This window comes from Lontra canadensis, unplaced genomic scaffold (assembly GCF_010015895.1).
Source record: "Lontra canadensis isolate GAN:19392208 unplaced genomic scaffold, GSC_riverotter_1.0 scaffold55, whole genome shotgun sequence".
NCBI classification, from domain to species: Eukaryota; Metazoa; Chordata; class Mammalia; order Carnivora; family Mustelidae; genus Lontra; species Lontra canadensis.
In genome coordinates this window covers 167,963-183,908 of record NW_022631049.1, presented here as the reverse complement: position 1 = coordinate 183,908, position 15,946 = coordinate 167,963, and the positions used below count along the sequence as shown (strand labels likewise).

General features: G+C 52.5%; 1 protein-coding gene across 5 annotated transcripts in view; it reads right to left on the bottom strand.

Annotated features, from left to right (window-relative positions):
- Nucleotides 1-15,946, bottom strand: part of ACTN1 (actinin alpha 1) — a 94,523-nt gene that overhangs the window by 20,415 nt on the left and 58,162 nt on the right. For all 5 annotated transcript variants that reach the window (XM_032875104.1, XM_032875107.1, XM_032875106.1 and 2 more), the window contains 5 exons: nucleotides 11,148-11,234; nucleotides 9,206-9,293; nucleotides 8,598-8,676; nucleotides 5,087-5,168; nucleotides 3,743-3,828 (listed from right to left, as the gene is read on the bottom strand). In XM_032875104.1, the coding sequence (XP_032730995.1) occupies nucleotides 3,743-3,828; nucleotides 5,087-5,168; nucleotides 8,598-8,676; nucleotides 9,206-9,293; nucleotides 11,148-11,234 (422 nt within the window). The remainder of the gene's footprint in view (nucleotides 1-3,742; nucleotides 3,829-5,086; nucleotides 5,169-8,597; nucleotides 8,677-9,205; nucleotides 9,294-11,147; nucleotides 11,235-15,946) is intronic.

Below are 15,946 nucleotides of genomic sequence, written 5' to 3'. Positions count from 1 at the left end.
AGCACGCTCCCCAGCTGCCATCTCTGGCTTCCCCTGGGGGACTCACTCCAGGCAGTGGGAGAGACCTGGCCAGCAGGGCGAACTCACTCTCCCCTCGCAGGCTGCACTGTCCCCCACACCGGGACTGCCTTCCCCACCCTTGCCACATCTTCACTTGAGGACCCCTACCCAACCCCGAAGACCCCCAAGCTCAAGGGCCTCCTGTTCAAGAAAGCGTCTGCATTATGCAGCCCTGCAGCCCCCACCCCCCGGCCTGCCCCTCCCCTGATCAAGTCTGCAGCAAAGTGGGCACTTACTGCACCGCAGCCATCGTTGGCTTCTGGGTGTCAGGGCTTCCCCCAGAGGGACTGTGTATCCCTTGAAGGCAGGAATGGGGTTTCTTTCCCGTACGAGATTCACAATGTGAAAAAAAGCAACCAAAGGGCCAGACAGATACAAACATCACCATCTACTCCTCAAAGTGCCCAGAAATACCTACAGCAGAGCCAGCCTGTGCCGTAGATCGTTATTTCTCACGGTTGTTCCCAACAGACCATGAACTTTAAAGCACCAACTACATCAACAGAAGCTGTTGCTTTCCGTTGATTCTAATTCAACACGGTGGAAGAGGAGGGGAAAAGAAAACTGAGAAAGAATCAGAACCCAAACCATCATGTCAAAAAGAAGTTGGTCCTCATCCGACAAGGAAAACGAGTGATGTGCACTTGCACACCACATACCTGTACGGGTAGGCGGACCACAAGACACGCGTGCGTGCATACACATGTAGACACGAGCCTGCACACGAGGCACTCTGCTGCCTTTCTAGTTCCACCCTCCAAGGCTTGACAAGAGAAAAACAGTGGAGGGGATGGAGGGTACTGGGCACGGGTTTCAGGATCTGTCCCTGGACTGGCACGAGCCATGGAAACGGTCAAGACAAGAAGAGTGTGTGGCTCTGGAAGAGCCCTCTTTCTTCCATAGGAGAGGGCGAAGTTTCCCCTCCCCCTGGCCTGCTTGGCTCTAAGAAGGTGCCTGAATCCTTGGAAGTGTTTAGGGATGACTCTGGGAGAGGCTCTCAACCCCAGCCCTGAGAGGCACACCACCACCCTTGCCCCACTCCCAGCCCCACACTGGTGACCTTGTCCTTGAATGTGGACGAAAGGAGCGTGAAATGGTTGCAACAAGGATGAAAGGGAGGGAGGAGGGCATGGGGGAGGTGGCATGAGATCGGTGGGGGGGCGGGGAGCAGGCTGCTACATGCACACGCACGTACACACACGCACACGCTCTCGCACGCACGCACTCCCACCCGAGCATCATCATCAGCCAGGACACAGGGAAGGCCAGTGTCAGCAGGCATGAAGCCCAGGACAGAACCCTCGGAGGAGCCAGGGAGAGGGACAAGATAGAAAGAGGGAAACCCTGCAGCAGAGCGCCCTCTAGCTATGGATGCAGGCAAGTGAGCCCTCTGTGGGTATCAGGGCCGGGGCGCCGCGCAAGTAGACAGATGCTGCTCACAGCCTGGCTGAAAGGTGGGGGGTCAGAGGGCCCAGAAGAAGTTGGCAAGACAGCAGCAGCAGTGGTAGGACAGAAAGAAATCGGAAGCAAGAGGCAGACCAGAAAAGAGGCTGGAAGGGTCTGGGGATCCTAGGAGGGCCAGGACACCTGTGAGGAAGCCTCCAAGCAGGATGGCTTTCCTGTCTCTGTGCCAAGAAGGCGAGGCCGGAAGGAAGGCAAGGAGGGTTCTGGGTGCCCACCCAGCCAGGGAATACGGCTGCTGCTCGCCCATACGGTGCCTCTGTGTAATGGCTTAAAGGTGGCTCTTCCCAAGGCACTTCTAGCACAAAACTATCATACCGGTATGTTAGAGCCTATTTTTCCTGCCACCTGCAGGATTACTTCAATAACAAGTATTCAAATTCCCACGGTCTATGGGGCACTCATGCCTCCCTTGTGGTGCGTGCAGCTGCACCACATCTACGGGGGAAGGCAGGGCAGATTTCTCCCTACCCTGTCTGCTGGGTAACTTGAGAGGATGGTCCTGCTTAAGTGGGAAGGAGAGAAAACGAAGGGGTTCCTGAATGTTTCAGGGAGTAGTCAGGAAGCACAGCCAGGAGCTCCACCACCTGGGATAAGGGCTCTTGACTCGGGGTCCAGGGAAGGAGCTGAGACCACAAGCTCCTTTCCCATCTACGGCCTCCACTAAGCCCAGCGTGTGTGGACAGAGACACAGGGGGCCAGCCAGAGGCTGGGGCTCCCTGGCACTTTCAGGTGTCCTGGCCAAGGTTCAGAGAGTACAAGAGGCAAGGGGCCTTCTCTAGTCCCTCCTGTCACTGCAGGGGCCACGGCCCCATCTGACCACTGCTGCAACACCCCGGGGAGGACGGAAGAGGTGGGTGAAGGGTGGCAGGGAGAGCGGGCGAGGCCAAGGGAGAGCTCACCTTCTGCGCACCCAAGAAGGCGTGGCAGTGACATGAAACAATAGGTCACATGGCCTTCCCATCCGGCCTTAGCGTGCCTACACATCTGCACAGAGAAGGAGAAGAGGTTGAGAGGAGAAAGGGGAGAGGCAGCAGCACAGAATAAACCCAAACAGCCGTGGTGGACAGAGAGAATACAGGACGGTTGCAGAGACGGCAAATGAGGGAATGGGCAGAAAGAGGAGAAATGAGATGGTAGGAGGAGAGGGGCAGGGGCGGGGGGTGGGGACAGAGCATAGGTTGAGACAGGGAAGGGGGAAGAGAGCAGAGGGGAAGGCTGGGCAGAGGTGGGGGGAGCACCCCCATCACGCATATGGACACAGGTCACTCGGACTCCATGCGGAGGGTGGGAAATTTGCCTGAGCACATCCACGTGATGGGACAGGTCCACGGCCTGAAACCATGAAGGCCCAGCCTGTGGTCTGTAGTTGTGTCGACCTGCATGTTGTGTTTTCAGGGTCCTGCCTATGAGAGGGGTCTAGGAGAGGGGACTCTGCTGCCTGAGCTAAGCCTAGTAACGAAAATATTCAAATCTTCAATGTCTGTGGCATGAATGGTGCTCTTTAGTTGTGGTACCCTTGTGCAGTGCAGAACCTGCACAACTGGACTTTAAACTCAGGCCTCCCTGAGCACAACTGAGCCAGGACATTTGAAGGGGCTCACAGCTGCCCACCTCCTCCTTCCTCCCCCACTCCAAGGGTTTGTGCTTATGTCTATGAATACAGAGCGCAGAGTGATCCCACATGCAGGTCCCAGGCAGGATACAGAAGGATACAAAAGGCACCAGGGTCCAAAAAAGCTGTGGATAGATTTGCTAAATCATGCCCGTGAATGGGAGAAAGGTGGGGGCTTCGTGACACCTTTGTAAAATAGGTCAGTGGAGACAGGGGAAGCCCCATAGCTCCATGAAAGCCTGTAGCTTCAACAAAGGTGGGCACAGAGGGGCTGCTGCCCACTGCACCTTCCAGGCATCCAGAACCCCCAGCCTGATTTCACACATGCAGCTCTTCCTGCTCAAGCCAGCCCTCTGGGCCCCAGAAGGCAAGCTCTAGCCCAGTCCTCTCAGAGACTGCAGAGGAAGACGAGAGAAGGAGCAGAGATGCAGGGTAGGAGGCGCCGAGCAAAAACAGCACGTCACGCTGGCCCCAGGAGCTAACTCTACCAGAGAGACAGACCCTCCGGGCCCCGCTGCCGGGGAGAGGCGGGCATGGCGGGGGCGCATGGTTTGGGGCCTGGCATGAGGTGTGCTGTGCAAGGAAGGAGCAAGGGGCCCCAGGTACCTTCTGGGCTCCAGAGAAGGCATGGTAGAAGCTGGACACGTAAGTCATGATGGCTTTCTCATCCGGGCGGGCGGTTCCGACGATGTCTGGCAAGAAAAATCCGGAGTTAAAAGCCAGCTGGCGAACACATGACGCTCTTCGTGATGTGACGCGGAAAGAAGCTTACAGAACCTCTAAGTCTTCTATGCCCAGATGCTGAGCCTGAACCCTACCCGCTTCTGGCACCAGCCTCCACTTACAGGAACAACAAAGGTAGAGGGAGCAGAGAAACAGTGTCCCAAGGAAGCAAACAACAAACCCAGAATAAGGACCATTCCATGAGCAGCTGGCCCTGCTTCTGCAACAAGTTCAACGACAGGAATAAAAAGGAACGGGGCGGAGGGGTGCTACAGACAGGAAAAGACAGAAGAAAGAGAACTACTAAATGCCACATGCAGACCTTATTTGGATCCTGATTAAAACAAACCAACTCTCGAGAAAAATAATCAGGGAAATCTGATTTTGAATTGGGCAAGAGATATATCAAGGAATTACAGTCACCTTGCTAGGCATGAAATCTGCTTTATGGCTGCAGAGAAAGAGATCCACATTTTTAAGGCATGTATTCTCAATTATGTCGTGGTGAAATGCTGTGATGTCTGGGGTTTAAAACATTTCAACTAAGAAAACCAAAGGGGGGAAAAGTGGCAAAATCTAATTGTGTCTTCAGGAGGAGGGGTATACTGTTCTTCCTGGTTTTTACTGATTTGAAAATGGTCCCAGACAATGTCACCAATGATCACCTCTCCCTCCTAGACTCCTAAGGGCCCAGGCAACTTTCTAAAAAGTCACTTGCTTTTCCATAAATGCTGGTTGTCCCCCTCCCTTTCTCCTACAAGTCAGATGTGGCTTTAGACCCCAAATTCCTAACCACCCCTGCAAAGTACTCATCACTGAGAGCTCTGTGAATGCACATGTTAATAGACTTCTGTTTGCTTTTCTCTCGTTAATCTGTCTTTTGGCCAGTCTAATTTACAGGATCCCACCCGGAGCACCTAAGGAGGTAGGGGAAAAGAGTTTTTCCCTCCCCTACAACAAGGAACACTGCTCAACCCCAGTACCCACTACCCCAGCTCCAAGACAGAGAACCATCCTCAGGCAGCTGAAGCCGATCAGCTAGCCTCCCCTTCAAACCACTAGGGAATGAGGAATCCCTCACAGGCAGGTCCCCCCACACACCCACCGGGGTCCCCAGAGGAGGTAGCAGAACCAGGCCTCCCCTGCTCCCACCTCAGGCCCCACCCGTCTTGGCCACCATAGGCCAGTGAGGGAAGAGTCACAGGCACAGAAGGAAACACCTTTTACCTTCAGCATCCAACATCTTGGGGATGTCCAGGTACTTCTCCGCCACATCAAAGGCTGTGTTCAGATTTGTGAGTGGGTCATCCTAGAGGAAGAAGAGGATGAAGGCATGGGGGGGCCCGAGAAGTCTGGGTGGTCAAAGACGGGGGCGTGGACAGGATGTCTCTGGCCCCTGGGGCTTGATCCCCAGGGCCCAGCTCTTGGTGTGCACAAGGCCGGCTTCCCTCTAGAGCTTGCTGGGTGGGTGGCTAAAGGGCCATTTTTCCTCTTCAAGCCTCAGTTTGTCAGAGAAAGAGGGTGAAGTGTATTGGCCTGAAGCCTGAGATAAAAACGGCTAAAAAGCACACGCCGAGAGCAGATCACTGGCCTGGGCGCTGCTCCTCTAGCCTTCTGGTTTCGGCTTTGCCGCTCAGCAGCCCAGCCTTGGTCTCCCCTCTGCTATTCAAGAGTTGGACTAGGAGACCTCAAGCTGCTCCCTTTCCATGAAATTTGGCGGCTCCTTCAAACAGCCACAATGTGACTATCCTGACGTGTGCTACCATCTCCAGAACACGAACTGGGGACTGAGAAAGCAGAGCGCCTGGGCACAGGGGGTGGGAATGCAAACTCGTGCAGCCTCTGGGCACACGGTGTGGGGGGACTCGGACCGCCACAGGACTCGCAACCCCACTTCTGGGGGTACAGCCCCAAGAACTGAAAGCAGGGACTCAAATTGCTATCTATACGCCCATATCCAAGGCAGCATCGTTCACAAAAGCCGCGAGGCAAAAATGACACAACTGCCAGCTGCCGCGTGAGGAGGCAAACCAACGTGGTGTCCCTATAATGGACTGGTCCCCTGCCTTCCGAAGGAAGGAGAGTCTGACATCTGCTACCACCTGGGTCAGCCTTGAAAACATTCACTCAGGGAAATAAGCCAGACACAAATACTGTATGACTCACTCACACGAAGCATTCAGAGCAGTCAAGTTCACCGAGTCACAAAGTAGGGCAGTGGCTGCCGGGGGCCGAGGGCAACAGGGAGCAGGGCGTGACGGTGTCACGGGTGCAGGGTCTCAGCTGTGCAGGACCAAGAGCACTGGAGACACGTCCCCGCCCCCGCCCTGAACACCTCAGCACGGCTCAAGTGTTTGTATCATCTATGCTTTGTGTTTTTATATACATTCCATTTTATGTTATGTATGTTTACCATAATTAAAAGAATTTTTTAACGGGGGGGAAAAAACCACCATACAGTGATGGGATTTCCTTGCTGGTCCTCCCACACTATTTCCCGGTTCCCCAGACTAACCTACAGCAGCCTGGTTTTGTCAGCCCAGGACTCAGTGTCCCCATGTGCTAAGACGAGAACTACAAAGCTACAAAGAAATACATTCACCCAGATGCTTTCAGGAAGAAACTGCTCAGAATAAGAGAAGGTAGAGTCCTCCTGGGAAAGTTACCGATAGCTTCCAGAATGATTTAAAAAAACCAAAAACATAAACAATGCCAAGCTGTGGAAATCACTTCCATCCAGGGCCTTAAGCAGCCCTCGGGACCAGGCTACACGTGCTGGCCATGCTCAATTTCCACGGACAGCCAGGGTCCTATGCCCAGCTAAGACCACAATGGGAAGGAAGAGCTTCCCAGCCAGAGCCCCAGAGCTCTCCGGCATCCAAACACCGCTTGGCTCCAGTAACCTGTGCTTTCTGGGAAGCATCCAGGGTTCAGTGCGACCAGGTCTGTGCTAGGATCTGGGCTGGATTTTAATGATGCTACTGAATTAAAAAGAGCAGAGACAGACACAGTGATATAGTGAAAAGACAAGACACATGGGGGTGGGCAGCTGACCGGGCAGCAGACAAAGAGCCCTAGATTCTCACCTCCTGGAGGGCTAAGACCCTGTAGTCTGTGGCATGGGGGAAGGGACCGGAGAGCCACTGTGAGCAGGGCCCCACTTTATACAGGGTGACAAACAGCGATGGATTAACTAACTGGCTGTCCCCTCAGCACACAGACACAGGGACAGGCACACGCATGCCTATCGCCGAGGTGCGGCAGGCGAACAGTTAGGAGGTACGTGATGATGCCTTTGAAAAAAAAAATCGTCACCTCTAGGGTTTCCCACCTCAGCTCTGTCTGATTCAGCCACACAGCTTTCAGGTAAGTCAGGGGGTTCTCAATCTGATTGTCTTCCTCGCAAAGCAGCTGAGCTAGAGCACAGGGACCCTCCCACCCACTAAGATGGTGGCTTGGGAAGAGCTGGACCACTGACCAAAGACATGTGCAAGGCCAGGCCGTGGGCGAGGGGCGCCTGGGTGGCTCAGTCGGGTAAGTTGTCTGCCTTTGGCTCAGGTCACGATCCCAGGGTCTTGGGATCGAGACCCGTATCACGCTCCCTGCTCAGCCAGGAGTCTGCTTCTCCCTCTGCCCTTCCCCACTGCTTGTGTGCTCGCTCACTTGCTCTTTCTCTGTCACTCACTCTCTACTAAATAAATAAAACCATAAAAAAAAAAAAAAAAGAAAGTGGGCCCGGGGCCCAGCCTCAGACTTTGGTCTGGCTTCGAGCGACCAGAGGAAACAGGAGTCTACCCCTTTCCTCCGCCACACCCTGGAAACTGAGGCCCTGACACCATCACGGAGTTGTCAGGGCAGCTCCCACACTGGCAACATCAAGCCTGGCCTCTGAGGCCACAAGCCATGTGGGGGTCTTCACTGAACACCGCGTTCTCCAAGTGTCAAGATCAAGTGGAGAACAGGCATTCCTAGAAGCTGCCTTGTCAAGAGAGTCACACAGGGACTGACACCATTCCAACCTGAGCTCCCGATCATCAGCTGGGGGTCGGGGGAGGGCTCCACGGGCAGCCTCCGGGCACTGGAATGGGCTCAGGGGAGAGCTGGTGAGTGAGTTCAGAGTGGTCCCGGACAGACTTCTCCAAGGTCTAGGCCAACCCGGACACCAGAACCACCTCGAGATTAAGAACAGCTCCCACCTCCCAATCTGCCTCTCAACCCATGCACAGGTTCAGGAAAACCCCCCGCAGCTTCAAGCCAAGAGCGTAAGTGAAACTGAGCAGCAGCTAAAGGAAATCCCACAGCCAAACTTCAGCAGTGAGTCCGGCGGGAACGTGTGGGGGCTGCCCAGCAAGTCCTGGCCCTGGATGGGAGCAAACGCCTCTAACATACAACAGCTACAGCTTCCGTAATTACTACATCCACTTTATAAACCCCGGAAAATAGAAGGGGAAAATGGCAGTGAGGATCCCATGACCCCAACAACGCCCTACGGTGGTTCCCATACGCTATGGGCTGTTGAGGTCAGCAAGGGCACGGTGCCGTGCACGCGGGACAGCCAAGTGGCCCACACAGGGAAGAGGCTTTCCTCTTACTTCTACAGATTGTCTCTGGGGCCAATCTAAGGGGAGTGACACCCCTGACCATGGCCATGGGCTCTCAGAAGAGGGCGCCGGTCCTGCCCTTCTACCCCCCCACTACCCAGGAGGGACCCAGCAGGAGGTCAGGTAGGCTCACGCACCTTCCGCAGCTTCCCATAGTCAATCAGCTCAGGTCGGTGTCGGTGGATCAAGGCACAGAAGCCAAGGCCGTCCTTCCAGCTGCCGGAGGGAGAGAGAAGGTGGGGCAGGCCGGTGAGTGGGGCCAGGCATCACCCAAGGGGAAAGCTCTAAACCAGGACTGGAGGAGCCCACCTTTTTTCCAGAGATGAACACACAGTGCTTTGGAGCAGGAGTGATTTAAAACAGGATGGGAAGGAATATTTCTTCCTGCCACAATCCCAGGCCCTGGGGTTAAGATTCTGTGGAGCCTGGCAAGCTAAGACACCTACCGCATCCAACTCTACTCTCCACTCAGGTCTCTGTTGTTCCCCTGCCCCCACCCCCACATCCCCCATTCTGTTCCAGCACCCCAGGCTAGAACTTTCTGGACACTCTCCTTGGGGAGGAAGGTGGCATTGGAGGGTCTGTGGCACCCCCCCCACCCCCGCCACCCCGCAGAAAGTAACTTCTTCCCCAGGGACCTCTGCTCTGTTCCAGAGCCGAGACTACCCCCAGCCAAAGGGGGCCGAGGAGTTTGGTGGGGAACAGTCCAGGTTCTGCAAGAGCCCCTCAGCCCCCAGCCACTGACCTTATGTGGAAGTTCTGGATGTTGACGTTCTTGTAGGGGGCTGTCTTTCTCTGACACCACAAGAGCAGCCCTTCCTTTGCAGAAGTCTCTGTGAGGAGGGGGACAACGGGTGCAGAGGTCAGTGGGCTGGCTCAGCACAGGCAGGGGTGTTGGCTCATGGGAACCCCACCGTGCCCACAGGGTCCACGCTCGTTCACATAAGGGGTCCATACAAAGACCCCTAGATTCCAACCCTGGGGCTACTAGGCCACTAAGTCTGTTTCCTCAACGAAGTTTGACAAGTTATTTGAGAAACAGAGAAGCGAGTGAGGCAGCTTTTACAAGCTAGCCACATAACACATTTAAATACTGACATAATGGCCTTCCAAGCTTTCAGAATATCTCCCCCATTATTCCCTTTAATTCAAAGACATGGAGCATTACAAAGTAAATCAGCAATCTGTGTCAGGTCTATGTCTGATCCGTCTGTGAAAAGTCCCAGGATCTCTGGAGTGGGGTATTCCAGCCATGTAGGGTGCACAGAGCCGTGTGTGGGGCAGAAGTGTTAGAATTATCTAAGAAGTTTCCTTGTATTTAATGCGTGGATGGACACCGCTGCTGTGTGAAGCAGACCCGCGTCTGTAAGGTAAAGCAGGTAGGTGTCTGAGGGGACCCCAGGAGATCCCAGCACAGACAGCAAACCACACTGCCCCCTTGTGCTCGCATCCATGAATTGCAGAAATGGAACCCGGCGGAGAGGGTTCATGGGTGATCTCATTTACTTTCAATTCACAAAATGGACTTTTAAATGACATGAAATGATTTCTGCAAAGATAGTATTTCAAGCACAAACAATAAAAAAAATCAGCAAAGCTAATGCTTCTCCTCAGCTCAAGCTCATCAGCTATTTTACAAGATTGAAATAACGACAATTTAACCAGAGCTGAGAAGGAATCAGTCCCCAAAGAATCAAACTGAGCTCATCAAGAAGGCAATTTGAAAATGGATTTATAGCCACCATCACTAACAAGATCCATGTTCGAAGAGACTACTGTGGACACCTTTTCAACTGCTTCAGCCCTAAATGTAGGCCTTCCCATGGTTGTAGCATCACATGTCAAACCAAAATTTCCATAAGAAAGCAATTTATTCTACATTCTTTCCATGGAAAGAATTACTCTGAATAAAAATCTACGATTCCTGGGCCATGAAAATGAATAAAAACATATTTGGTAAAGTTTATGTGTTTATTTATTTATTTTTTATTAGGAATCTCTGCATCCAGTGTGGGGCTCGAACTCACAAGCCCAAGATCACGAGCCAGCCAGGTGTCCCATGAATAAAAAATACTTTAAAAATATTATCTCCATCTCACCTGTTTAAAATTTGTTTTGGTATGTGTGTTTCGTGATACAAATATCAATATCTCAATATAATTTATTATAAAATAAATGTACACACATCAGATATAAAGCTCAAAAAATGCCGGTGTGGGACCCCAAGTTTAACGAGATGGCAGCCCCAACCTAGAGAGGCCTCCTTTTAAAGATCTGTGAAGTGGCCACCAGAGGGAGCTATGGGAGCAAAGTGGAGGACCTAGGGTCCACCAGGAGCCCTGCTACATGGCCTCCCAGCTGCTAAGCTATTTCTCTGCCCTTTTGGATTTAACAACCCAAGAGCCAATACTTCCCCATGCACCCCTGGGCAGTCCTCAAGTGAGTGGGATTCCCTGGGGCCAATGTGCCAGTGGAAACCAGCTCCTGAACAGTTCTAGTTTCTCTACAGACCAAGAGGGATGGCAGATGCCACCAATGGGCAAGAAACCCAGGAGGCGGCCCATGATTAGGCCCCCACTGAAGGGGGTCGGGGATTCTCCACGCTGAGCTCAGGGAGGAAGACGTGAAGGTAAGGGTCAGGGAGAGGAGGGGGCTTGGGGACTAACAAAGCAAAGCAGGAGACCCACCTTCCACAGAGATGTCCTGGATGGCAAAACGGAGGATAATGGTCCAGATCATGCCCAGGGTCATTTTCACATTCCCATCCACGATTTCTACAGAAACGGCATCGGGACACGTTAGGATGGCTATTAGCTGGGGCAGAGTTAAAACTCCCGGAGTGCCCACATCACTGCATGGACCACGTAGGAAATCAAAGACCACACAGCTCCACCTCTAGGGAAAGGAAGTTATGTTTTTGAAAGTACCATCAGGTTATCACAGGTGCCAGGAGAGAAGCCTCCTTGGGGGTGACCGGGACACGAGATAGGTGTGATCCATTCCGGTGGGTGCATCACAGAAGGCAAGAGAGACGGACAGAGAAGAGGGACAGGTTTCTAAATCATCACAAATGTTCTGGCAACTCTGTGAGCCATCCACACCCAAAAAGCCAGTGCAGGCACAACCGAGAGGAATCAATCAAAAGGAATCAACCCCATGCCATTAGTTGGGCACCAAAGCATATTTTTAAAAAATCAAACAACAACTTCAAGATCATAATTAAGAGACAATCCATTAAAAATTCAGTCTAAGCAACACTTCGAGACTTTTTAAAAATGCTATAAATTCTATGAAATAATTTTTTTTTCCTGTACCAGGCCCAGAGGCAGGGAATATAAACAGAAAAAAAAAAAAAAAAAAAAAAAAAACAACCTGTCTTTAAGGAGCCTAAGACATGAAGCCACTTAGTCTTGGGAGCTGAACCTATGCCAATCAAATGTAGACTCCTTACCCTCACCTGTTTCCAAACCAGGAGACGGTAACCCAGCCCCACGGCAAGGTACTCAGCTAACCATCTGGCTTCCAAGAAATATCTTATTTTTTCCAACCTGAAAAACTGACCGTAGGAAAACCCTAACAGAACCGGGAGAAGGGGTAACTTCCAGGAACTCCCAATATCCCGAGCCCACGTCCACTAGGGTCTTTCCCGCAGACCCTTTAAGCAAGAGTGAGTTCCACTAAGGAAATTACATTCTAAGATCTCATCATCTTCCTCAAAAGGGAGGGCAAAACCGTATGCCGCTGTAGACTCAGCAAGGGGCAGAGCATCGCTGTTGATACCTGGGTGGGGGGAGGGGGCAACTCTGCTGAGCCCACATCAGGGTGCTGAGGAGGAAGAGGGCTCACGTCGGGCAGTGGACAGCCTGTGACTCTTCCTGCTCACAAGGGCCTCACACAGCCCTCCCAGAACTGCAGACACCAGTGGGCCACAGACCAGAGTCAGACTGCCTGGGTGAGAGATGGAGAACTGAGCAGCTCACAACCACCTTCCTTAAGCAGTAAAACAGGCAGCTGGCACCACGCAGAGCAGGCTGGGAGACGCGGTGAGGGTTACTCAGTGAAGAATCAGTCCTTCAAGACTTGGTTCTTATTTTTTTAACGATTTATTTATTTATTTATTGACAGAGACACAGCGAGAGAGGGGACATAAGCAGGGGGAGTGGGAGAGGGGGAAGCAGACTCCCTGCCGGGCAGGGGAGCCCGATTCAGGACTCGATCCCAGGATCCTGAGATCATGATCTGAGCGAAAGGCAGATGCTTAACGACTAAGCCACCCAGGCGCCCACAGATTTTTTTAAAAAACGTCCTTTCACTTGTGATTTTCAAAGGTTTCGTAACGTTTAAAGGGTTGATATAAATTGATAAGGAAAAAGGTCTAAATTCACAATAAGCAAAAGACCTGAATAAATACTTCACAAAACACAAAATATAACCAATTTATACATATGTTCAATCTCTCTTGTAATTAAAGAAGATAACATTTTCCTAGCTATTAGCCACTTTAAAAAACAAGGAACACACACCTTCACATGGGTTGATGGTAAACAGGCTATCTACCACACTGTGGATACAAGTGTAAACTGGTGTGAAAAAACACTTTCTGGGGTGCCTGGGTGGCACACGCAGTTTAGCATTCGACTTGTGGTTTCGGCTCAGGTTGTGATCTCTGCGTCGTGAGATCGAGCCCCGTGTCAGGCTCCATGTTCAGCACCGAGTCTGCTCTAGATTCTCTCTCCCTCTGCCCCTCCCACCCACGCATGCTCCAGTGCTCGCTCGCTCGCTCTCTCAAATAAATAAAATCTTTTTTTTTTTTGAAGATTTTATTTATTTATTTGAGAGAGAGAGAGAGAGAGATCACAAGTAGGCAGAGGGGCAGGCAAAGAGAGGGGGAAGCAGGCTCCCCACCGAGCAGAGAGCCCAATGCAGGGCTCAATCCCAGGACCCTAGGATCCTGACCCGAGCCAAAGGCAGAGGCTTTAACCCACTGAGCCATCCAGGCGCCCCTCAAATAAATAAATCTTTGAAACAACAACAACAACAACAACAACAACAACAAAAACACACTTTCTGGAAAATAATTTGGCAACAGGATCAAGCACCCTGAAGTTGTTCGACTTCCTGACAGTGAACTCTCCTTCTAGGAATCTATGCCTAGCCGACGATCGGACACGCAGCATAAGGCTGCTGTATGACAGGGCCTGTTGTAGGGTCATTTCTTGTGCGAAGTTGGAAAGCAGAAATACACCCAGTACAAGGTGTGCTGGAGTAAATGCCCTCCCTGCCCATCACCATCTGCTCAGGACCTCTGCGGCTTCCCACCTGCCTCAGAGTCCACACCCATGACCAGTGGGGCCCTGACAGCACCCCCCCAAGGTCACATGGCCTCCCCACAGCTCTCTCCTCCCCAGACATCCACGAGACTTGTCCCGCACCTCCATCCATCTCCACTTCATCTTCTCCTGGAAACCTCCCACCTGCACTTCCTGCTGGATTCTTCTTCACCTGACATCTGTGTGTGTGTGTGTGTGTGTGTGTGTGTGTGTGTGTGTGTGTATTTTCTCTCTCTCCCCTTCCAGACCATAAGCTCCATGAGGGGAACAATTTTTCCATTCTGCATCACTGCCTAGAGCCCAGCAGAGGGAGTGCCAGGCACAGAGAAAGCCCCCCATCAACATCTATTGAATGAATGAATGAATGAATGAATGAATGAGGGAGCACTGGAGGGAATGACCCACGTGCGGGTGAACAGGCAGAGGTTACCCAGGCCTGTGGCTGGGAAATCACAGCCACGCTCGGGCTCCTCCAGGGCAGGACCCAGGTCTGGAACAGAACGCCCTGTGCTCAACCATGAACACAGCCACTAAGAATTACTTTCACAAGTTTTTAATGACCTGGAGAAATCTTTACGATATGGAAAGTGGAAAAAGCAAGTGTGAAATTTCATGGACAGTGTTTTCAACACGGGGGATTATTTTTTTAACATCTAGAAGAGGCTCAGGTGGCGAGGTCTTGACCTTTCTGAGGGCAGAGGCTGCAGCACTGGACCCCTGCCTCTACCCCATCCCATGGCTCCCCCCGAACCCGACCTGTGAAGGCCAAATACCTGGGCCTCCTGTGGCCTCGAGTGCGGTGCCCTCCCAGCACTAAGGGAGACAATAGTGGCTTCTTTTTTGCCCACTTATTCCTCCCTCCCTTCCCCAGAAACCCCCAGGGATTTCTGCTCACTGAAGTCTCACTCATACCATATCCTGCAGGACACAGGAGAGCCAAGTACAGGCAAAAAGAGTGGGTTGACACCCCCTACGGCACCCCAGCCTCAGGGTCCGCTGCCTCCCTATCCCACCCCCAGAGCGTAGCCCCTGCCCCCCCCACCCCAAGGGTCCCCAGAACAAATCCTTTTCCCAGGCATCTGTGGGTCTGGATCACAGATGCCCAACTCACCAGCAGCCTTATGTCAGGGGGCTGCCAGGAAAGCTGGGTCTCAAAAGAGGGTCCCAAGGCCACACTGGGCCCTGGGGACAAAACGTGATGACAGACTAAACTTCTGCTGTGGGTATAGGAAGAAGGGGAGCCATGTTTCTGCCATTCCTGGTCTATAGCCCGCCACAAGGCATTCACACCCTGCACTGACCCCCTGCCCCCACCCTATGGAGGCAGCCCCCCCCCCACCATGCATGACTCAGATGGTAGAATGAAGACATTCCGCATGACAGAAACTAGACTGCCAGGGGTCACCAGCTCCCAGACCCATGCTACGCTTCACCCCCAGCACAGGTGACCCATCATCAAGACCACGCCCAGGCTCCTGGCACCCAAAGCCATCAGGCCTTCCCTGCCCAAAGATCTTCAGATAAAAAATCCTTCTGGTCCTCTCATGGGGTTAAATACCAACCCCTCACCTAGGTCAAGTCTCAAGGCCACGAAGTCTAGACATTCTAAATCAAGTGTATTCTAAATCAAGGATCTATTCTAATCCCACCTGGACATATGGAAATCCCTTGCTTTCAGCCTCCGTGCAAACACCTTCGGGGACAGGGACCAGAGGCCCCTCCAGAGCACCCATTCCATTCCTAGAGGGCCACCTGGGCCTGGGTCTTCCCGTCAGGGGCTCACCAGAGTCTAGTCCTGTACCCTATGATAATCTTTTAAAGGTCTGGGGTCTCACCCACGCTGGGCCTGCCCCCGTCAGCCCAGGATGCCCCTCTCCCACCCGGACCCCCACGAGTGCTCACTCCAGGGATCTGCTCCACTGTGTTTTATGTTAGTCTATAGCAATAAACCGCATTTCATTAAAATAAACAAACCCTATTTGTGGCCTCATCCAGTTTCCTGGCATGGCAGGGCAGACATCCCAGCACATGATCTTAGTGCTCAGTTTGAAACAGGAGAGGTGATTTCAACGTAGAAGGCTCGGCCTACAGCAAGGAATCCCTAGGGCAGTGAGGAGGTCAGGATTATCTCATTTTAAAGAAGCCTTTCAAAATCT